Source organism: Prionailurus bengalensis, chromosome A1, assembly GCF_016509475.1.
Source record: "Prionailurus bengalensis isolate Pbe53 chromosome A1, Fcat_Pben_1.1_paternal_pri, whole genome shotgun sequence".
NCBI classification, from domain to species: domain Eukaryota; kingdom Metazoa; phylum Chordata; class Mammalia; order Carnivora; family Felidae; genus Prionailurus; species Prionailurus bengalensis.
This window is the reverse complement of record NC_057343.1, coordinates 133,471,730-133,496,712: the sequence shown is the minus strand read 5'-3', so window position 1 is coordinate 133,496,712 and position 24,983 is coordinate 133,471,730. Positions and strand designations below refer to the sequence as shown.

At 39.1% G+C, this 24,983-nt stretch overlaps 2 protein-coding genes across 3 annotated transcripts in view; one reads left to right on the top strand and one right to left on the bottom strand.

The window, feature by feature from the left end:
* Window positions 1–16,438, bottom strand: part of NLN (neurolysin) — a 102,464-nt gene extending 86,026 nt beyond the window's left edge. Inside the window, exon 1 of the mRNA XM_043591304.1 lies at window positions 16,247–16,438. Within this exon, the coding sequence (XP_043447239.1) occupies window positions 16,247–16,287 (41 nt within the window). The 5' untranslated portion in view covers window positions 16,288–16,438. The remainder of the gene's footprint in view (window positions 1–16,246) is intronic.
* Window positions 16,439–16,523: 85 nt separating this feature from the next.
* Window positions 16,524–24,983, top strand: part of SGTB (small glutamine rich tetratricopeptide repeat co-chaperone beta) — a 45,313-nt gene continuing 36,853 nt past the window's right edge. The window contains exons 1-2 of one of the 2 annotated variants that reach the window (XM_043591364.1): window positions 16,524–16,731; window positions 18,210–18,331. In XM_043591364.1, coding sequence (XP_043447299.1) covers window positions 18,232–18,331 — 100 coding nt within the window. In that variant the 5' untranslated portion in view covers window positions 16,524–16,731; window positions 18,210–18,231. The remainder of the gene's footprint in view (window positions 16,732–18,209; window positions 18,332–24,983) is intronic. The other variant, XM_043591354.1, reaches the window with a different exon arrangement.

The window sequence follows — 24,983 nt, the reverse complement described above, 5'->3', positions numbered from 1 at the left end:
GACACAAAAATAGACACATAGATCAAAAGAACAGAATAGAAAACCCAGAAATGAGCAGTTTGGGATGCCTGGCTGGCTCAGTCAGTAGAGCATGCAACTGTTGATCTCCAGATTGTAAGCTGGAGCCCCATGTTGGATAGGGAGATTACTTAGAAATAAAATCTTAAACAACAACAACAACAACACAGAAATGAATTCACAACTATATGGCCAATAATATTCGATAAAGCAGGAAAGAATATCCAATGGGAAAAAGAATGTCTCTTCAACAAATGGTGTTGGAAAAACTGGACAGCAACATGCAAAAGAATGAAATCAAGACACTTTCTTACACCACACACAAAAATAAATTAAAAATGGATTAAAGATGGGAATACAAGCTGGTGCAGCCACTCTGGAAAATAGTATGGAGGATGCTCAAAAAATTTAAAATAGAACTACCCTACAATCCAGCAATTGCACTACTAGGTATTTATCCAAGGGATACAGGTATGCTGTTCCGAAGGGACACATGCACCCCAATGTTTATAGCAGCACTATCAACAATAGCCAAAGCATGGAAAGAGCCCAAATGTCCATCGATGGATGAATGGATAAAGAAGATGTGGTATATACATACAATGGATATTACTTGTCAATCAAAAAGAATGAAATCTTGCCATTTGCAACTATGAGGATGGAACTAGAGGGTATTATGCTAAGTGAAATGAGTCAGTCAGAGAAAGACAAGTATCATATGACTTCACTCATATGAGGACTTTAAGACACAGAACAGATGAACATAAGGGAAGAGAAGCAAAAATAATGTAAAAACAGGGAGGGGACAAAACATAAGAGACTCTTAAATATGGAGAACAAACAGAGGGTTACTGGAGGGGTTGTGGGAGGGGGGATGGGCTAAATGGGTAAGGGGCACTAAGGAATCTACTCCTGAAATCATTGTTGCACTATATGCTAACTAATTTGGATGTAAATTAAAAAAAAATAAAATTAAAAAAAATTGAAATCCCACACAAAAAAAATGGATTAAAGACCTAAATGTGAGACCTAAAACCTTAAAAACTGTAGAAGAGAACACAGGCAGTAACTTCTTTGACATCGGCTGTAGCAAACTTCTTTCTAGATATGTCTCTGGAAACAAGGGAAACAAAAGCAAAAATAACATATTGGAAACTAAAAAGCTTCTTTACAGTGAAGGAAACAGTCAATAAAACTAAAAGGTAACCTATACAATGGAAGAATATATTTGAAAATGACATATCTGATAAAGGGTTAGTATCCAAAATGTATAAATAACTTATCAAACTCAACATCCAAAAAACAAATAATCCAATTAAAAAATGGGCAGAAATTTGCAACAACATGGATGGAACTAGAGTGCATTATGCTAAGTGAAATAAGTCAGTGAAAGATAAATACCATATGATGTCACTCATATGTGGAATTTAAGAAACATATGTGGAAATTAAGAAACAAAATAGATGAACATAAGGGAAGGGAAGGAAAAATAATAAATATAATGATAGAGAGGGAGGCAAACCATAAGAGTCTCTTAAATATAGACAACAAACTGAGGGTTGTTGGAGGGGTATTGGGTGTGGGGGATGGGTTAAATGGGTGATGGTAATTAAGGAGGGCACTTGTGATAGGCTTTGTGTGCTATATGTAAGTGATGAATCACTAAATTCTACTCCTGAAACCAATACTACACTATGTTAATTAACTTAAATTTTAGAAAAGTATTCAAAGAAAAAAAAAATTTTTTAAATGGGCAGATGGCATGAATAGACATTTTCCAAAGAAGACATACAGATGGTCAACAGACACATGATGGTCAACATCATTTATCATCAAGGAAGTGCAAAATATAAACTACAATGAGATATCACCTCACACCTATCAGAATGGCTAAAATTAACAACACAAGTCTGGGTGGCTCAGTCAGTTAAGTGTCTGACTTCAGCTCAGTTCATGATCTCAAGGTTCTTGAGTTTGAGCCCAGCACGGGGCTCTATACTGACAGTGAAGAACCCACTTCAGATCCTCTGTCTCCCTCTCTCTCTGCCCTTCCCCTGCTCTCTCTCTCTCTCAAAAATAAAAGAAAAAAAAAACCATTAAAAACATTTAAAAAAAGAAACCACAGGTGTTGGCAAGGATGTGGCCAAAGGGGAAGCCTTTTGCACCGTGGTGGGAATGCAAGCTGGTAAGTCACTCTGGAAAACAGTATGAAGGCTCCTCAAAAAGCTAAAAATAGAACTACCCTATGATCCAGCAATTGCACTACTGGATATTTATCAAAGGAATACAAAAACACTAATTCAAATTGATACATGCACCCTGATGTTTATAGCAACATTATCTACAATAGCCAAATTATGGAAACAGCTCAAGTGTCCAATGAGGGATGAATGGAATAAGAAGATATGGGGTATGTGTGTGTGTGTGCATGTATGTATATGTCATATATATATATATATACACACACACATATATATGTAATATTCCTTTGCATTATATCATTGTATATATTATATATATCATCATATATATACATACATATAAATGAATATAACTCAGCTATAAAAAAGAATAAAATCTTTCCATTTGCAACGACATGGATGGAGCCAGAGAGCATTATGCTAAGTGAAATAAGTCAGAGAAAGACAAATACCATATGAGTTTCATTCATAGGTAGAATTTAAGAAACAATACAAACGAACAAAGGGGGGAAAAAAAAAGAAGCAAACCCAGAAACAGATTCTTAACTATAGAGAACTGATGGTTACCAGAGGGAAGGGAGGTGGAGAGATGGGTAAAATAGGTGACTGGGATTAAGGAGAGCTCTTGTTGTGATGAGCACCAGGTGTTGCATGGAAGTGTTGAATCACTATATTGTACACCTGAAACTAATACTAGACTGTATGTTGACTAACTGGAATTTAAACTGAAAGGTAAGAAAGCAAGAAGGAAGGAAGGAAGGAAGGAAGGAAGGAAGGAAGGAAGAAAAAAAGAGGGGTGCCTGGGTGGCTCAATCGGCTAAGTTTCTGACGTTGGCCCAGGTTATGACCTCATGGTCAGTGAGTTCGAGCCCAGCTTCGGGCTCTGTGCTGACAGCTCAGAGCCTGGAGCCTGCTTCAGAATCTGTGTCTCCCTCTCTCTTTGCCCTTCCCCTGCTCACACTCTGTCTCTTTCTCAAAAAAAAAAAAAAAGAAAGAAAGAAAAAAGGATTAAAGGGGGAAAAAAAAAGGGTTCATCTCTTTCTGTATGAATATGCATTTATTTATTCAAAAAAAGCCCTCCTTTCCCCTACTACAGTACTGCACACCAAATATTATAATAGTTGTCAAGTATGTATAAGTTTATTTCTGGACTCTGTTCCTTCATCTATTTTTCTATTCTTTCACCAATACAAAACTGTGTTTTGTTTTGTTCTTTTTAAATTTTTTTTAAATGTTTTTATTTATTTTTGAGACACAGAGAGACAGAGCATGAGCGGGGAAGGGGCAGAGAGAGAGGGAGACACAGAATCTGAAGCAGACTCCAGCCTCTGCTCTGTCAGCACAGAGCCTGACGTGGGGCTCAAACTCAAAGACTGTGAGATCCTGACCCGAGCTGAAGTCTGACACTTAACCAACTGAGCCACCCAGGCGCCCCTTGTTGTTTTTTAATGACTGTAGCTTTGTAATACCTTGGTATTTAGTAGCTTAAATCCTCTAACTTGTTATTTTTCAAGTTTGTGTTTTGCTATTCTTGGCCCTTTATGTTTCCATTTTAAATTTTAGACAATGCATGTCAATTTCCACAAAAAGTTCTTCTGGGATTTTGATTGGGATTTTACTGAATCTAAAGGTTAAATTAGGGGAAATCGACAATTCTCCTGCATTCAGTAGTCCACCTTTCTGTGCTACCCAGGGAGGGGTTGATACCATGTTGTTTTGTGTTCCCGTTGTAACTTAAAGGGAAACTTTCACAATGTCCGGAGCCCTGATGTCCTACAAGTGAAGGAGGAGAATATCCTCAAATTCCTTGCAGCAGGAACCCACTTAGGTGGTACCAACCTTGACTTCCAGATGGAACAGTGTATCTACAAAAGGAAAAGTGATGGTATCTACATCATAACTGAAGAGAACCTGGGAGAAGCTTCTGTTGGCAGCTTGTGCCATTGTTGCCATTGAAAACCCTGCTTGATGTCAGTGTCGTATCATCCAAGAATACTGGCCAGCGAGCTGTGCTGAAGTTTGCTGCTGCTACTGGAGCCACTCCTATTGCTGACAACTTCACTCCTGGAAACTTCACTAACCAGATCCTGCAGGCTTCCAGGAGCAGGGACTTCTGGTGCTTACTGATTCCAGGGCTGACCACCAGCCTCTTACAGAGGCATCTTATAACCAGCCTACCATCGCTCTGTGTAATAGACTCTCCTCTGTGCTATATGGACATCACCATAGCATCCCTTGCAACAAGGGAGCTCGCTGAGTGGGTCTGATGCAGTGGATGCATGTCACCATTTCCCGTAAACACCCATGGGAGGTCAATGCCTGATCTCTACCTCTACAGATACCCTGAAGAGATTGAAAAGAGCAGGCCACTACTGAAAATGCTGTGACCAAGGAGGAATTTCAGGGTGAATGGACTGCTCCCGCTCCTGAGTTCACTGCTACTCAACCTGAAGTCGTAGGCTGGTCTGAAGGCCTGCAGGTGCCCTCTATGTCTATTCAGCAGTTTCCCACTGAAGACTGAAGACTGGAGCACTTAATCTGCCACTGAAGATTGGTCAGCAGCTCCCACTGCTGAGGCCACTGAATGGGTAGGAACAACTACTGACTGGCCTTAAGCTGCTCTTTCCCAAAGGCAAACAAAATGGAAATAAGGTGGACAGAAAATAAACAGTTTCTATCTTCAGTAGTCCAATCCCAAACTGACATCTCTTTTCATTTACTTGGATCTTTTGTTTTAGATCTGTTTTTTAGAACTTGCTTTTTATTTACTTAGACTTTCATTCTTTTCACAAATGTTTTGTAGTTTGCTGATGTTTTATATTTTTTGATTTGTTCCTAGATATTTAAAGTTTTTAATTCTATTTTTACTTATATAATTTGAAAATTTCACTTTCCGATTGTATCTTGCTAAGGAATAGACCTATAATTCAATTTGTATGTTGATCTTATGTCCATGGATATAAAACATTCATTCTAATATTTTATCCTTTGAATTTTCTATACTCACAATTATGTCATTGCAAAAAAATGACAGTTTTATTTCTTCCTTTCCAATCTTTCCATCTTTTTTTTTTTTCCTTAAATTATTGCACTGGCTGAACCCTCAAGGACAACATTGAATATACATAGTAAAAACGGTCATCTCTGCCTCATTCCTGATCTCAGGCAGGCTTTTTAAAAGTAATTTTACTACTATGTATGAAGTTTCACATAGGCTTAAAAAATATATACTTTATGAAGTTAAAGAAGTCCTTCTATTCTTGGTTTTGCAATTTTTTTTTAAATTATGGATGGGTATTAAATTTTATCAAATTATTTTTATGCATCTCGCATAATAATCACATGATTTTTCTCCTTTATTCCATTAATTGGTTAATTTCATGGATTGATTTTCTAATTTTTTCAAACTTACAAAAGCCCACTGGTTTTTCCTTGTAGTGTCCTCTTGAATTTGTGGAATGAGGGTTTGTAGTCTCATAAAATTAGTTAGGAAGTATCGACTATTTTTTGCTTCTTTGGAAATGATTATGTATGACTGGTATTATTCCTTAGATATTTGGAAGAATTCACTGCTGAAGCCATATGGGTCTAGAGTTTTCTTTGTGGAAAATCTTTCAATACAAAAATAGTTTCTTTAATAAATAAAAGATTTTCTATCTCTTTTGGTGTCCATCTTAATGTTATATTGTTCAAATAATTTTTCCATTTATCTAAATTTTCAAATATATCGGCAAACACTTCTTTATACTCTCATCTTTGACCATCTGTACAATCTTTTTTTTTTTTTTTTAAACATTTTATTTATTTTTGAGACAGGGAGAGACAGAGCATGAACAGGGGAGGGTCAGAGAGAGGGAGACACAGAATCTGAAACAGGCTCCAGGCTCTGAGCTGGCAGCACAGAGCCCGATGCGGGGGTCGAACTCACGGACCGTGAGATCATGACCTTAACCGACTGAGCCACCCAGGCGCCCCGACCATCTGTACAATCTTTAGTGACATTCCTCATTTTAATCCTTTTATTGATGTATATGTATTCCCTCATTTTTCTTGCTAACCTAAGTCAATCGATTTTATCATATTTTTAAGGGACAAACTTTGGCTTTGTTGAATTTCCCTACTGTGTGTTTGTTTTCTGTATCATTGCTTTTTGCTTTTTATTATTGCCTTCTTTCTATTTTCTTTGGGTTTAAACTGCTGTTCCCTTTCTGGCTTTCTGAGATAAAAACTCAAATCTTTCTTCTTTGCTAATGTATTTAAAGATAATTTTTTTTCCTGAATACTACATAAGCTATGTAATAGACTGCAAAAATATCTATAAAATTTTCCTATCTCTGTCAGCATAACCTACTGTAATATAATTCAGCAGTTTTTTCTTCTAAGTAATAAAATTTTTTTTTTTAGTAATCTCTACACCCAATGTGGAGCTCAAACTCAGGACCATGAGATCAAGAGTTACACGCTCTTCTGACTGAGCCAGCCAGGTGCCCCACAGAGTTTTTTTCCATCAAGAGTTATCTCCACCCTTGAGTCTAGGTTTGACCATTTGACTTGCTTTAGTCACAAGATACTAGCAAATATAAAACAGAGACTTGTAATGCTTTTCAGCATTGGAACTTGTCTTCTTTTGTTGTGCTTGGAAACTTGGGAAGACCAGGTAAATGAGAGGAATGTTTCTGTAAATATTTTTGTAGCTACATCCTTATGTATGGTGTGGCATACTCAAAGCATAAAAAACCTACTCCTAAAGAGGAAGCCTTTTGCACTGCTGGTGGGAATGCAAACTCGTGTAGCAAGTCTGGAAAACAGTATGGAGGTTCCTCAATAAAAATAGAGGGGCGCCTGAGTGGCTAAGTCAGTTAAGTGTCCAACTATTGATTTTGGCTCTCACAGTTTGTGAGTTCGAGCCCCACAATGGGCTCTGTGCTGATGGTGCAGAGCCTGCTTGAGAGTCTCTATCTCTCTCCTTCTCTCTCTCTGTCACTCACTCAAAATAAATAAATAAACCTTAAAAAAAATTTTTTTAAGTTAAAAATAGAGCTACCCTGTGACCCAACAGTTGCATTACTAGGTATATTTACTCAGAGAATACAAAAATACTAATTCAAAGGGATACATGGACTCTGCTGTTTATAGTAGCATTATCTACAAAAGCTAAGGTATGGAAACAGCCCAAGTATCTATTGACTGAAGAATGGATAAGGAAGATGTTGTATTGTGTGTTTGTGTATGTGTGTGAAAATATGTATATATACACATATAATATATACGTATACACACACATACACACACAATGGAATATTACTCAGGCATAAAAAAGAATAAAATCTTGCCATTTCCAATGACATGGATGGAGCTAGAGTGTATTATACTAAGTGAAATAAGTCAGAGAAAAATAAATACTATATGAATTTCACTCATGTGGAATTTAAGAAACAAAACAAACGCGCAAAGGGGGAAAAAAAAAACGGAGAGAGAGGCAAACCAAGAAACAGACTCTTAACTACAGAGAACAAATTGATTGTTACCCTAAAGGTGGTGGGTGGGGGGACAGGAAGAAAAAATAAAAGATGTGAGGCAGAAAAAGAATTTTCCTCTTAGTCTTGAGGTTAAATACAATTAGGTATCAAAGACACCAGCTATGTGTGGCTTGGAAATAGAAGGATATCCTTTTGAGTGCCAAGTAGGTGGAATGGGATAGGATCTTCCAATGCACACTGAGGTAATCAGAAACCCCAATTTTGTAAGCTGGAGTTTCTCATACTTCCTTCAGTTTATGTTGATTTTCTTTTGGTTTCACTTAATAATTAGAAAAGTCATTTCAAAAAAGTCAATATTCATGATAGATAAAGGTTTCAAATATGCAAAATGAAACATAAAAGTACTAGAAGAAAAGTCAGGTGATTTAAAAAAATTCTAATCTTGGGGTAGAAGGACATTCTAGGCACCTGACCAAAGGCAGACGTCATTAAAAAAAAAACAAACAAAAAACTGATATACTTGATTACATAAAAATTTTAACTTGTGTAGAACAAAAAGCGGGAACAATCCACCCCAAAATTCAAAGACTAAAAAAAAAAATTAAAAAAAAATTGCAACATTTATGAAGGGCTATTACAAATTAATACTCTGAATTTAAAAACCTCCAAAATCCAACCAGGTAATTCACAAACATGAAAATAATAGCTAACATATATTGAGCTTTGATGTGCCAATATTGTAGACCAAATGCTAAAATGACCTCCATTTCACCCCTCTATGTACCTATGACTTCTTACAATTTTGAGTTTGCTGCTCCTCCCATCAGGATACAGTCTGTCTTTGGGAGTTGCTCTGGCCAGCATAATGTGGCATAGTTGATGGTACTCCAGTTTGAGCCTAAGCTTCAGGAGGCCTGTATACACTTCCACTCTCATGGAACCCTGCCATCGCCATAAGAACAAGTCAGAATTAGCCTCTTGGAGGATGAGGGAGAATGTGAAAGAGAGCCAAACGGCCCCAACTTTTGCCATCCCAGATCCCCAAATATATGACGCAGCTCAGCCAAGATCAACAGAGCTGCCTACACAATCCATGGCTGATAGGTGGAATGATCCTGGTCAAGACCAGAAAAACTGCCCTGCAAACACAACGTGTGTCAGCAAGCATAAACATTTATCACTATACTCCCGAGATTTGGTTTGCCACATAGCATTATTTTGGCAATAGTAATGGATATAGTCAAGTAATGTTCAAAGTACTCTATATTTATTTACTCTCAATCTTAAACAGGTGATATGAGATAATAGCAAATATATATTGGTCTCTGCCCCTGATTCTTGGCAATGAGCTCCTAAAAACCTTATTACTTCCTAAGTGATAAGGGCACTAGGATCATCTTTTGTTGTAATATTTGGTTTCTGACGCTGGTTCCCGACACAGGGCTCCTGAAAGCCTTGAAATGTCCTGGCTGATAGGAGTGTCTTTTGTTCTGATGAAGTGACTGGATAGGCTCCTAGATGAGGGCTGGTCACCAAAAAGAGCCATGATTAGAAGATTGAAATTTTTAGCCTTCCCTCCCATTCTCTTGAGAAGGGAGAAGGGCTGAAAATGGAATTAACGACATATCATGCCTACCTCATTAAACCTCCATGAAAATCCCAATAATAAGGGGTTTGGAGAGCTTCTAGTTTTGGTGAACACAGCCATGTTCCAGGAGGATGATGCACCCCAACTTCAAAGAGACAGAAGCTCCTGTGCTCAGACCTCAGTATCTCTTCATCTGCATCCTTACAATAATGTCCTTTAACTGGTAAACATGTTTCCTGAGTTCTGGGAGCTACTCTAGCAAATTAATTGAACCCAAGGAGGGAGTCATGGGAACCTGAGACTTATAGCCAATAAGACAGAAGCAGTGGAAACAACATGGACTTGAAAATGGCATCTGGAGTTGGGTTAGCAGACTTGTGGAGCCAGCCCTTAACCTGGGGGATCTGATTGTATCTCCAGGTAGACAGTGTCAGAATTAAGTTAAAATGTAGGACACCCAGCTGGTGAGGCAGAGAATTGCTTGCTGTGGAGAAAACTTCCACACACATTTGGTGACCTAATTGTCATAAGCCAAAAGTTCTGTGTGAGTAGTAAAAGGCCTCCTAGGAGAAGGAACAACTGTTTTTCTAATACAGATGAGTACAATTTTTCCCTCTCTTATCTCATCTCCTGTACTCCACTCCAGTCACAATGGCCTCTTCGAGTTCTCAAACACATCAGGCACAACACCAGCTTCTCACTGAGCCCTCTCCTGTAAACTCACCAATACTAAATACCCATCTATCCTGCTTTATTTTTTGCCCCCTAGCACATTTTCCCATTTAACATATGCTGTATTTTCCTTATCTGTCTTTCCCATTAGAAAGAACATAAGCTCCACGAACATAAGGATTTGGGGCTGCTTTGTTCATCACTGTATCACTAGACCTAGAATAATGTTTGGCACATAATACTCAGTAAATATTTGGCGAGTGAAAAAATCGGCCAATCAATTTCAGCTTGCTGATGAAGAAATAAACACAGAAAAATTAAGTAACTCTGCCTAAGATCACAGTGCTAGTCAGTGGCAGAGGCAAGCAGGCTACAGATTATTCTAGTCTAGTCTAGAGTACTATACTACCTGCCTTTCTAAAGCAGAGTGTGGCATATACATATGTGCCCAATAAGCATCAATTTCCTTGGTTCTTCATACTTTAATCTAGGTGCTTCTCTCCACAGAAGTTCTCTCTTTTGTCTTAACCAAAGAAGTGATATTATTTAAACATGAGAAAGTACTAGGACGTTTCTGTGCAAAACCAGGGGTAAAGAGCAACAATAAAAATCCTCCTTTACAACATTTTAAAATCCATTTATACAACTAATATGTGTAACCTTTGATATTTGTAACTTAAAACCTTTTCTCCATTAGTATTTTTTTTCTAGCACCATTGTAAAATTCTGGGGTTTCTATCTACTGGATTTGGGGAGACAATCTCGATTTTATTTAATTACAGTTAAGATACGTAAATGTTAAGTTTATGAATAACTATAATTTAATTTGTCTGACTTTCTAAGACTTCCCATATAAATAAATTGGGAATGCCTGGGTGGCTCAGTCAGTTAAACGGTTAAGCATATAACTCTTAGTTTTGGCTTAGGTCATTATTTCCTCCTTTGTGGGATCGAGGGCCGTGTCAAGCTCTGCACTGACAGCAAGGAGCCCGCTCGGTATTCTCTCCCTCTCCCTCTCTGCCCCTCTCCTGCTTGCATGTGTGTGTGCATTCTCTCAAAACGAATAAATATTTTTTAAAAAAGGAAAAAGAAAACAAGGAACTTTTTTGGTCTTCAGATCACAAGTCCTGAAATTTTATTAGAGAATTAAACTCACCAAATAACCTCTCAAAAAAAAAAAAGGGGGAAGTGAATGTAAATTATAATAAGAAAAGTTTCAGGGCATCTGGATGGCTCAGTTGGTTGAGTGACTTCGGCTCAGGTCATGGTTCATGAGTCCAAGCCCTGCATCTGGCTGCTCACTGCTGTAAAGGCGGAGCCCACTTTGGATCTTCTCTCCCGCTTTCCCCACTTGCACTTTCTCTCTCTCTCTCTCTCTCTCTCTCTCTCTCTCTCTCTCTCAAATAAACATTAAAAAATAAACATTTAAGAAAACAATAAGAAAAGTTCTACTTAACTAATTGGTAAGGATAAAAAATATTAAAATGCTCAGTGTTGGTAATCGTGTAGGAAACTAGCATTTATACACTCCATTGGTAAGAGTGAAATTTGGTCGAAACTTTTTGGAAAAAAATAGGTACCAAATCCTGAAAGATGTGCATCAAAGGCCTCTGATGTACAAATTCCTTTGCTAAAAACGTATATTGATGAAATAATTAAGGATTTGGAAAAAGACCTAATAGTAAGAATGTTTATCTAAGCACTATTACTCAGCAAGAAGTTGGGAAGAGTTATATCCAAAAGTAGGGATTAATTATCATACATTTCCAAATGGACTATATTGTAACTCTTTATATTATGGAAGAGTGCTTGCAGTACATAAAAATTATAATAAATATGGTATAATCTCATATTTGTAAAAACAAAAACATCTATGTAGAAAAGATTTTGGAAGCTATTAACACATGGCTCTTCTGGATCGGTGGACTTGTTTCTTTTGCTTGTCAATATTTTCTAGTTTTCCACAGTGAACACGCATTGCTGTCATAATTTTTAAAACCAAGGGTTTTTTTAATTGAATGAGGAAACGAGGGCCATTATAGGCGTAATCTGGACTAAATATTGTTGAGTCATCTTTCCCATTTGTCTTTTTGATCATGCCATGATCCATCCCTCACTCTACATTAGATTCTGCTTGGCTCATATTCTGTGCAATTTAGATGAGGTAGGAAGGGAAATTCTCCTGGTTTAATTGCTATGGCAACAAAAGTTGAAAGAAATCTTAGGTATCATTTAGTCTAGTCCTTTTCATTTTACAAAATAAGGAATTTGAGAGATCCAAGATATTGAGTGATTTACTTAAGGTCATAGGTTATCTCAACAGCAAGCATAATGTCTTCAGATTCTCAGTCCCCTCATTCCCAAGAAGTTAGCCTAGTAATCCATCAATGATATGGGCTGCTCAAATGGCTTTGGAAGGGGATATATAGCAGCTCTACCAACAGGAAAACACAAGAAGAATCTTAAGTCAGTAAATAAAAACCTGGTCACTTTAAAACACTAAAATGAACTCCCAAGTGTCGGAAGAAATTAGGAAAAATATATCAAGAGAACACAGAGGCCTTCCATGTTGCCTAGTATCGACTGTTTTTTGGAGGATACAGTTTGAAACAAAGATATTGTGATTCACTCACTCACAAATGCTGTAATTTAATGACTACTACTACTGTATGTGTTGATTAACTGTAATATTATGCTGTTAAGTAATAAAATAGTTGCTATAGTTGATCACCAGCTTTTTTTTAAAGTTTATTTATTGAGAGAGACAGAGAGAGACAGAGAGAGAGAGAGAGAGAGAGAGAGAGAGAGAGAGAGAGGAGAGTGCACGAGCAGGGGAGGGGCAGACAAAGAGAAGGAGAGAGAGAGAATCCAAGCAGGCTCTGCACTGTCAGCACAGAGCCCAATGTGGGGCTTGAACTCACAAACTGTGAGATCATAACCTGAGCCAAGATCAAGAGTCGACACTTAACCAACTAAGCCACCCAGGTACCCCTGATTACCAGCTTCTAACAAGATAATAATTGCATGGCTTTCTATATATTTATTTTTTCCCACACATAAACAAAGAATCTGAGTAACAAGGGGCACTTGGGTGGCTCAGTCAGTTAAGCATCTGACTCTTGGTTTCAGCTCAGGTCATGATCTCATGGTTCATGGGTTCAAGCTTCTCAATGGGCTCTGTGTGGAGCGCACTTGGGATTCTCTCTTTCCCTCTCTCTCTGCCCCCCTCCCCTGCTCTCACACCTCTCTCAGAAAAAAAAAAAAATCTGAGTAACACAGACCAGTGGTTTTCAAAATGTGGTTTGCAATCCTTGGGGATGGGAATATGGAGAGGGGTCCTTGAGACCATTTCAAGTCATCTGTGAGGTTAAAAGTATTTCATGATAATACTATGGTATTATTTACTTTGTTCACTTGGTCGACATTTGTACTGATGGTAAGAAGCAATGGTAGATAAAATCATTGGCACCTTAGAACAAATCAAGGCAGTGGCACCAAAATGTCTTAGCAGTCATTATATTCTTTACGACCACTCACTCATGCTAAAAATTAATGTCAATTTCACTTTCATGAAATAGTAAAATATTTAATTTTATTAAATCTCAATCACTGAATGTATATGTGTGGCAATGTATGCATACAGCATTTCTGCTGCAGAAATTCTCTCAAAAAATGTAACAAAGTGAGCCTGTCACTTCAAGGAACTGACAGTATTTGTTAGCAGTGATAAAATGTCAGCTTTAAAATGAAAATTAGAATTTTGAAAAAGTGCATCTGGCATTGTGAGCTTGCTAGTTCCCTAATACTTCAAGACATTTATGATGAGATGGATGATGATATTAGGGAATATGATTTGATATTGTAAAACGTAATGCATCAACATTAGGAAGATCTGTTTAACAGAGTAAACTGCTATTTTCCAAGTAACCAATGTTTGGTATTTGAAAATCATGGGTAAAAGATCCGTTTAAAATCTAAGATAGACACATGGATTTTAATATGATAGAGTAAGAAAAGTACATGGATAGTTTCATATTCTGCATTGAAACTAATCTTTAAAACACTACCACATATCAAACTTTGGTATGATATAAAGCATATCCATGATTACTTTTAAAAAGTAGTCCTAGGGGTGCCTGGGTGGCTCAGGCATTTAAGTGTGTGACTCTTGGTTTCAGCTCAGGTCATGATCTCACAGTTCATGGGTTCAAGCCCCATGACAGTGAGGGGCCTGCTTGGGATTTTCTTTCCTTCTCTCCCTGCCCCTCCCCTGCTCACTTTGTCTCTGTCTCTCTCGAAAAATAAATAAATTTAAAAAGAAAAGTAGTTTTTCCAAATATATATGAATGGGAGGTGGAATTTTTTTCATCTTAAACCAAAACAGTGTAACATATCAAATGCAGAAGCAGATGTAAGAATTCAGCTATTTTCTATTAAGTCACACATAGACAAAAGGTGAAAACAACCCAAATGTCCATGGACAGATGACAAACAAATGTCATATATCCAGACAATGGAATATTATTCAGCTTTAAAAAGGAAGGAAATTCTGACCTAAGTACATGGATGAAACTTAAAAACATTATGCTAACTCATATAAGCCAGTCACAAATACTTTATGATTCTACTTGTATGAGGTACCTAAAAAAGTAAAATTCATAGAAAGAATAGTGGTTACCAGGGATGGGAAAGAAGAGAATGAGGAGTTATTGTTTAATGGGTACAGAGTTTCACTTTAGGATGATGAAAAAGATCTGGAGACAGATAATGGTAATGGTTTAAGTTCTTAATGCCACTGAATCTTGCACTTAAAAACGATTAAAATGTCAAATGTTAAGTTATGTATATTTTACAACAATAAAAAAAGCTGAAGAAAAGGAAAAAAACCCCCACAATTCCACTCTTCTTACTCATGTTTTTGGAGGAGTTTTGGAAAATAGTTAGTTTGGAAAATAGTTTCATTTTTAATGAAATGTTATTTGTGCATGTAATGAGTTTATTATTGTTTTATAAATACACTAATAAATACTTTACAATTCCCTAGTTTTCATTTCTAATATGGTTAATATGGATAGATCTAGTACAACCCACATAAACAGAAGCTCTTAGGTCCTCAATGATTTTTGTAAGGTAAAGAGGTCTTGGGGCTAAAAAGTTTGAGAATTGGTATCTTACACGATATTTATTCTCTCTTCTCACACCTGCATTATTTATCTTCACTGGTTGGTATAGCTGCATTTGAAGTTGTTATCACTTGCAGCCTGCAGACTAAAAGGACAGCGTGAAATATGGCCAAACCCATCACATTAACTCTTTATAATTACTACTGTCCCTTGGACGCACCATAAGTATAAGGACTGAGCAACATAAAGCTCCTCACGGATGAGTGACCATGTACAATAGAAAACTGTTAAAAAGGCTGAATGCTTAACATTTCCCAAAGTAGTTTCATAAGTATCTAGCAAGAAAGACACATTTCCTTTTTTCTGTTGGATCTTCATTAGGATGTACAGTTCAAGGCTGTCTTCGGGAATGGGAGTGGTAGAGGCATTGTTTCTGAAAACCACTCCATCTAGCGCATCCAAGCAAAGAATTTAATTCTCTCACCATCTTGCTACTGGTCTGTTGCAGAGGGGTGTGGCTTGGGAGCTAGGAAGCAATCCAAAACAGCAGCTGAGGCTGCCCCAAACCGTGTCCAAGCAATAATTTCCTCCATTTTGGGCCAAGTCAATTTGCCCCAGCAAGAGGCCGAATGTTTTATGGGGAAGACGTAAATAAAAAGGAAATTAGAAAGCATGGACGGAGAAAAGCCGCAAAACCATAGCGGTTTCATCTTGCAAGGACGTTAAACGATTTGTATGCTAATGATGTGAGTGAGGGGCAAATTAGAATCCCTATTCCTGAGTCTACAGCTGCCGGCACTTTCAATAAGAGGTCTGCAGTTCTGGATGGGGGGGCGGGGCGGAAGTCAAACGATTTTCTTATCCGAACCATCTTTCTGCATTCATTTTGGGCCGGGCCTGTGACCAGTCTCGCTGACTGCAGCTGAGGCAGTCCCAAACAAAGGGGAATGGATGCCTTCCCAAGAGAGCGGAGGAGGGAAAGGTGGCCCCAAGTTCCCCCGCGCCAGGTGTCCCTCAGGGCAGAGCATACGGGCCGCGGGGAGGGAGAGGCCCAGGAGCGTCAGAGGAGTGCGCTTGGGAAAGCCCGAGCACAGGCACTTGGCACTGACAGGACGGAAAACCACTCCCGGCCCTCAGTCAAGGTTAACCCGCACACCGAGATACCTGTGGAGGCCTCGCACAGCCGAAAGGCACTGGGCGATCATGGGAGCGCCGAGAGGCGGTGGCGGCGGCGGCGGCGGGCGCGTTGTCCTCCGGTTTGGGGTTGAGGGAGGCGGGGCGCCCGGGAGCCAAGAGGCAGCCTAGCGGAGAAGGCAACAGCGGCGGTGGCTGCCAGCCCTGCCCGCGCCCTCCCACGTGCGGCAGCACCACGCCGGCGCCCACTTGGGCCCCGCCCCCCCGGCTTGCGCCCCGCCCCGCGCTCCTGGCACCGCCCCGGGGGCGGTTCTGGCGAGACCCACTGGCCGGGAGCAAAGCGCACGGCCGGGTGGGCTGAGGGGCGGCGGCGGCCCCAGAGCAGCGGAAGTTTTGGCGACCGCTGGCACTACTACGATCGGGAGCCAGGCTGAAGCTCGGAGGACCAGCGAGCGGGCGGACCGGTTTACGGACGCCCGTGGGCCCGCTGCCACCATCTCGCGTCCTCTTGCCTGGTAAGGGGCTTCTGTCTGGGATGGGTGCGTCTCCTGCCGCCCCAGGTGGGGCCTGCACCGCGCACCCGCATCAAACCCCGTCTGGGCCGAAGAGAGGCCCGGGTACCCAAGGGAGGTAGGAGGTCGATGTGTTATGGGGAGAAGAAGGGGGAGAAGACGGGAGGAGATTGGCTGTCTTCGTTTCCCCTCCTCACCTTCTTCACTCCCCGTTCTTTTTTCACCTTCTGCCCTGGGGCCTTATTTAATACTTGCAACCCCATGGCCTAAAGACTGGGCTTGCCTTTAGAATAAGCCTAGAAATAATAAACATCCTGGCGGCGGGTACCACACCCTGGCTTTGGATTAGGGAACCTGGAGAACAGATGGATGATGCGATTTAGTGGAAATAAGCCATTAATGCCGGCTGGCCCTGCGCCACTGTTTGGATGCGATAGTATTCCATGTGAATGAACATGACCGGGAGCTTCCAGCTTGTCCACGAGAGCACAGCTACTGCAGAGAGCACTAGTCGGTGTGTAGTATCCATCGATTTAGGCAATGATTTTCCGACATATCTAGATTAAATAGAAATGCTATTTTTATTAATAATGACACTCAATAGTTGAACACCCTTTCATTAATATACTTCCTCCTCAAGTAACAGTGTCAGCTTAAAAAAGTTGGTGCAGTGTAAATTATGCATACATTTAAAAAAAATCTCATGAAATAGACGAAGATGCTTATTGTAGATGAGCATCTGAGTCAGCAGTATGAAATCTCCCTCAACATAGTACTGAGGCCTTTTGGGGATTTCTACTTCTGTATCTGTACCCCTGTCCTTATCCGTATCTGTACCATATATACAGTTAAGATATAATGAGATAATGGGGCGCATGGGTGGCTCAGTCGGTTAAGCGTCTGACTTCTGCTGAGGTCATGATCCCACAGTTCGAGGGTTCCAGACCCCCCATCGAGCTCTGTGCTGACAGCTCAGAGCCTGCAGATCGGAGCCTGGAGCCTGTTTTGGATTCTGTGACTCCCTCTCTTTCTCTGCCCTTCACCGCTCACACTCTGTCTCTCAAAAAATAAATAAACATTAAAAAAAAAAATACAGTGAGGTAGTCAGTGACTCTCTCTCTCTCTTTCTCTCTGCCCCTCCACTGCTCACACTCTGTCTCTGTCTCTCAAAAAATAAATGTTAAAAAATTAAAAAAAAAAGATCCAGTGAGTTAGTGTCTAAGCTTGTGTGGTACATGTTTTGAGAAAAATTCTACTTTTGCAAGTTTTAACATAATCTAATACTACTGGGTATAAATCAAAATATGTGATACATTATCATAACAATACTTTGTGTTCTCCTGACTTTTAAAAGAAGAATGAAGGTAATGCAGGTTTTGTTTTTGCTTTTTACTTTTGATGTAATTTATAACCCTTGTTATTTATAACTTTCCTAATTCTTTAAAATAACTTAGATCAGTGTTTTCCTTTTTCTTATCAAGGAAAAGCATTTAAGCTTTTAAAATGTCATCTATCAAGCACTTAGTTTATGCAGTTATTCGTTTCTTACGGGAACAAAGTCAGATGGATGCTTATACTTTGGATGAACAAGAAAGTTTGGAAGGTAGGCATGAGCGCTTTTTGTTCATTTGTACTATAAATAAAGACTAAAATAGCTATAAGCCTGACTTTATGACCTATAATAACAAAGTGATAATGTTTTGTTGATCTTTCGAGAAGAGAGATCCTGTGTCCATTCTCTGAGGCTTGTTTGGTTTTAATTAACAATACAATAGGAGGACTGTGATTCACTTATTGAGGACCTAGTATGTGTCAGAACTATGCTGTTCACACTGTGCGGAATTTTTTCTTTATAGTTAGTAACTGCCAAGTTAGTATTATCCTCATTTAACAGATAATAAATGAAACCAGATAGATTAAGTAACATAACAGCGAAATGTGGCAAAGCTGACATTTAAATCCTGGTTTTTATTCTGAAGATCTTGTGTCTTCCTGATAGGAAAGCATCTCGTTTAGGATTGATATATGAAAATACCTTAGTCATCATAAAAGCAGTATGTAAAAGTCTAATAATTACATCACAATTAAACTCTAACAACGTTCTATTTGGACACTTGAAAATGAGAGGATTTTACCCTTGTTTTATGTAAGCTTTAAATATTAGATTTGGTAATCTGTAAAGTTGAGTGAGACTTGCATGAAAGCATCATGTGTTTCCTTGACACCATCTTTTCTGCTTCACATTTATGCATTATAAAATTTAAATTCACTATAACCATGGAAAGATTGAATTCTGCAGATGAGCTTGTGGAGGTTCAATGAGTATACCTTCCTTGTGGCCTAAAGACTTAATTATTGCAATGAGACAGTGCATTTGGGAGAATTTAATAAGTTATACAATTTGATTTTGTCATCTTGAAGCTATTTCTCCTATAAAAGGGATCCCTCTATTAATTTCAGTAGGCACTTCCATTGTGAATATGCTTTTTAGAGGTGGGGATGAAAATCGGCATTTGCTCTAAATCTGCTTGCAATCTGGTGAGATGCTGTCTTTCCAGGTGGCAGTGAGAGGAGCAGGTGACACACAGTTGGAGAACATTCCAGTTGGTTCATTTCATATTAAAATCTTTTTGTCCTCAGTTAGACTATGTGAAGGTAAAGGTGACTGGTTATCTAAAGAAAGTGTTGGTTATGGTTTCTCAGTAATAAACACATAAATGCAATTATTTAATAAAAGATGTTTCTTTCCTAATCAAAACAGTATAATACTTTTAAGGGCCAGAAAGAAAATTGAGAGGTTTCTAAAAATCAAGATGTTATGCCCTATTTTTAGGATGGTCTTCAGCCAAAAATATGTGCCTTCATCTGTTTGTTATGTATGGCAGTCAGAAATAGTGCCAATTGTTTTTGACCGACCCCTATTTTTGACTCTGTGAGTCTAATTTAATTGAGTATGAAATCATGTGGAGAAGTCTGCCCACCTTCTAGACATTTAAAAAAGCTCTAGGAAAGGAGCCTGAGTTCTAGTACCAGCCTTACCATAGTGCTGAAGAATTATAGCCTTATCAGCTTTGAGCTTTTTCATCAGATTTTGTCACCCACACCTAATTGTCATCATCTACCAACATCTACTTCATGTGGCTCCTGCCCTCTGTCACTCTTTCTAGTACTACTCCTGTCTTAATTTTTGGCAGTTGCAGTGTACTCATAGGTGATTCTTTGAGTTCTCTCAATACTTCTGTTCCTTGGCCTCTCCTCCAGTGATCTCAACCACTCAGCTGTTTGGCCATACCCTAGACTAGTGGTTCTCAACTCAGGATGATTTTGCAACATCTGGAGATATTTTTGATTGTCACCAGTGGGGGGCTGCTCTATGGCATCTAGTGGGTAGAGGCCATGGAAATTGCTAAACATACTATAAGGCACAGGATGGACCCCAGAACAAAGTCCAAAATGTCAGCAGTGCCAAGAGTGAGAAACTCTTCCCTGGACATTATCATTACTGAAACTGCATTCTCCCTGTAATCTCTATTGTCAACATAACATTTCCTGACCACTACTGCCTGTTCTTTCCAACTCACTCCCTCTAAAATCTCTACCTCAACAATTCTTGACCCTACCAATACCTCCAGTATGTTGATCCCTTACCTTTCATACCCCTTTTCTTACCCCATTTAAATACCATGGTTCATAATTATGTTCATGCATTGTATATCTCTCCCTTTCTTGTAAAACCCAACCTTGTTTAAATTCAGCTCTCCACCTACTATGTGCTCATGTCCATGTGACTTTGTATAGATGGAGCAAAACCTATAACTTTGCTGATCGATCCCACTTTGATTTCATCATCATGAGCCTCAAGTGGACCTGTCATGCTGCCTGGCAATCACACTGTCTCTTCCAAGTTCATTCACACTTTTGCTCTCCTAGACCACCACTTTAACACTTTCTCCCATCTTCTCAAACTCTCAAATCTCCTCCTCTGTACTCACTTTTAGTTCATGAGCTTCCTTCTTACCCTACCAAGATAATTGAAGGAATAAGAAAACAACTTCCACAGACTCCCCCTACCCCATCTACCCACCCACCAGCATGTACACCCCTACATATTCTGCTTGCTTGGCTAACTATTATATGCTATGCATGGACTAAATGTTTGTGTTTTCTCAAAATTCATATGTTGAAATCTAATGCCCAGTGTGAGGGTATTAGGAGGTGGAGCCTTCATGATTGAAGTTAGTGCTCTTATAAAGTGACCCCAAAGAACTCCTTTACTCTTTCTACCATGTGAGGACACAGTGAAGAGGTACCATCGATGAACCAGAAGGCAGGTTCTCATTAGACATTGAATTTACCAGCACCTTAATCTTGGACTTCCCAGCCTCCAGAACTATGAGAAATACATTTCTGTTGCTTATAAGCCACCTAGTCTATGGTATTCTGTTAGAGAGGCTGAAACAAGATTAAGATACCACGGATGAACTATCCATTGTCTTTTCTAAATGGAACCTCTTTACTGGCACACTGGGTCTGATTCCATCCTGTCTCACCTACTCTGGGATATCGCTCTAGTTATTCTACCCTTCTTGTCTTACATCAGCAAATTTTCACTCTGTGTTGGATCATTTTTATCAGAATATACTTTTCATTGTTTCTCACTTCCTAAAAAAACAAAAACAACAGCTAATTACTCTTGCCATATTACCCCCTACTTCCAAACTACTGCCTACTTTTATTGTCTTGCTTTTGCTGGAAACCTCATTGAAAGAATTATCTATACTTTTTAAAATTCCTCTCTTATTCTTTCTTGTACCCATTCCAGTTTGGCCTTTGCTTCAGCCTCTCCACCCATAGTCTTCTCATCAAAGTCATCAGTAATTGCTGAGTTATTTAGTTCAGTGATCAGTTGTCAGTCTTCATGTGTCTTTTTAGCTGCTGTTGATAAAGCTGATGATATCCCTCATCTCACAGCCCCCACCCCTGCCCCGCTGTCATATATTTGATTCACTTGGCTTCCAGGATACCTCCTCACATTCTCTTGGTTTTCTTCTTATTGCTTGCTCCTTCTGTCTCCTTTGCTAGTTTCTCATCTCTTCCCTGACCTGGAGTGCCCAAGGTCTAGTGCTTGATCTTCTCTTCATTATCTATGCTTATTTTTTTTTTTTAAACGTTTATTCATTTTTGAGAGACAAAGAGAGACAGAGTGTGAGTGAGGGAGGGGGAGAGAGAGAAGGAGACACAGAATCCCAAGCAGGCTCCAGGCTCTGAGCTGTCAGCACAGAGCCTGACACGGGGCTTGAACTCACAAACCATAAAATCATGCCCTGTGCCGAAGTTGGACAGTTAACTGACCGAGCCACCCAGGTGCCCCTACACTTACTTTTTTGATGATGTCATTCAGTTTCTTGGCATTTAACTAAGACCTTCCTTCTGAACTGCAGATTTTTATATCCAACTGCCTACTAGATATCTCTACTTCTATGTGTAATAGGCATCTCAAAGTGAACATTTCCAAGACTGAACTCCTGATCCTCCCACCCAAAATCTGTTCCTTATCTCAGTTGATGGCAACTCTATCTTTTCAGTTGCTTAGGCCCCAAACTTGGGCATCATTCTGAACTCTTTCTCTTGGACTCTGCGTTTAATCATTTAGTAAATCCTGTTGGCTGTACCTTCAAAATTAGAGTCTTAACTGTTTCTTCCCATCTCCACTGATATCACCCATGGATATAATTAAGTATTTCTCATCTTTTTTAATGTAATAGCTTCCAACTGATCTCTCTGGTTTTGTCCTTGCAGCTTTGTTGACTATTCCCAATACAGCTACCATTGATATTTTAAAACAGTATGTCAGGGGCCCCTGGGTGGCTCAGTCAGTAGAATGTGCGACTCTTGATCTCATGGTTGTAAGTTCCAGCCTCACGTGGGTGTAGACGTTACATGAAAATAAAATCTTAAGGGGCGCCTGCATGGCTTAGTCCATTAAGCATCCAACTTCTGCTCAGGTCATGATCTTGGAATTGTGAACTCGAACCCCGCGTCCGGCTCTGTGCTGACAGCTCGGAGCCTGGAGCCTGCTTTGGATTTTGTCTCTCCCTCTCTCTCTGCCCTCCCCTGCTCATACTCTGTCTCTGTCTCTTTCCCACACTTAAAAATAAACCAACATTTTTTAAAAATTAAAAAAATAAAATCTTAAAAAAAAGAGTCTATCATTTCTCTACTCAAAATCTTGCAGTAACTTCTTCATGCTACTTAGTCATTGTTTAAAGTATTTATATAACTCAGGCTTCTGTGATGTGTTGTTCACAGATTCTTCCCCTTTCTCATTTGGCTTTAGGCAAATTGGCTTCCTAACTCTGAATACACAAAATCCTCTTTCCTAAAGGCTTCTGTTCTGGTTATTTTTTCTGCTTAGAATGTTGTTCTTCTAGATAATGGTAATACCCCCATCTTCTTTGAGTCTTTGTCAAATCTGTTTTCTGAATGAGGTGTACCCTGGGCACGCTGTTACATCTGGAATCTGCTTCCCTGCTTTGCTCTCCATACTCCCATATCTTCACACTTCTCTACTTTTTATTGCTTATAGCCTAGCTCTTCACCCCTGTCCCTAAATGTCAGCCCCAAGAGGTCAGAGATCTTTTCTGTTTTATTCACTAATCTATCTAGCGCATGTACAAAAGCACCTGACACATTGAACTGCATGTAATATAGTGTAAGTACAGTAAACATGGGTTGAATTGAATTGGTGAATTGAAAGAATCGAGTGATCCTGGGCATATCAGTTAGTTGGACTATATCTTTATTTCTAAGTCTGTTAAGGGAAACTGTCTGCCTCTTCTCCATCAGACAGATTTGTTAGGAGAATCAGAATCAGTCATGGCAGGTAACTAGAGTATGGAAACTTTTGAATAAAGTGCTGAACAGGTAGGATGTGGTAGGTGTTGAATAGAGTTCTTCACTGTCCTTCTCCTCATCAGTACCAAACACACTATTATTGTTTGGTGCTAAAGGGGAACAATATTTATATACAGTATTTGTTTATAGCATATGACTTATTCATGAGTACGACCTCCTCAAAGGAGGATTGAATGTAATAATCCTTGTTTCATAAGTGAGAATCTTGAGGTAAAAGTAAGATAAATTATTGTACCTAGGTTATTTAATTTTTTTTGGCTGGATAAATAATAAGGTAGTCCTGAGTTTTTGCCATATTACCCTCACCCCACATAATACTTCATGCTTTTTTGTCTTCCTTTTGCTGGAAAACTCTTTGAAAGAGCAGTCTATGCCTTTTCTAATTCCCCTCCTCTTTTTTCTTGAACCCGTTCCAGTTGGGCCTTTGCCTCAATCTGTCCATCTACACTAACATCATCAAGGTTAAACACTTTGGCAGCTAGGTTTACCTATCAAACAATTCTTTTTGCTTATACAGAGAATCTAAAATAGTCAAACTCATAGAAGCAGGGAGCAGAATGGTGGTTGCCAGAGCCGGGGAAGGAGAAAATGGGGAGGTGATTGTCAAAGAGTACAAAGTTTCACTTATGCAAGATAATCAAGTTCTAGAGGCTTACTACTCTTCACAGTGCTTATCATCAGTTGTTATATACTTAAAATTTGGTAGGAATATAGAACCTAGGTTAAGTGTTCTTACAACACACATAATAAAAGTGATAAGAGCAAACTTTGGGAGGTGATGAGTATGTCTCTGGATTCAATGGTGGTAATGGTTCCACAGGTGTATACTGATCCTCAAATTCATCGAGTTATAGATGTTAAATATGAATAGCTTTTCATATGTCAACCATACTTCAGTAAAGCGGTTTGAAAAAACACACACCAAATAATTGTGTTTAAAACAAAACATCCACCTCCTTTAATGATATTTAATTGTGTCTAGTATGCACAAGACATGTGTTTTAAGATCAGTGGCCACAGAGATAAAGGAGCTAGACTGAATTGCCTCAACAAGATAGAGCATAAAAATCCCTTAGTTACCACATGGACTTTTCACCTGTCAGTGTTTAGCACTGAAGTTACATACTCTGGTTTTTGGTTAAAGACTTGGTTATGGACTATCCTTTTTTCCCATGGCTGTGAACTAATGTTTTGGAGCGCAGAAGGGCCCTACTCTACAGATTTTATTGTTGTTATTTCCTCTGTAATTTAACTATACTTCCATTGTAAACAAAGAAGTAGATTAACTTTATTGAATACCTACTATTTGCCATATATGTTAAAGTCAGAGATGAATAAGG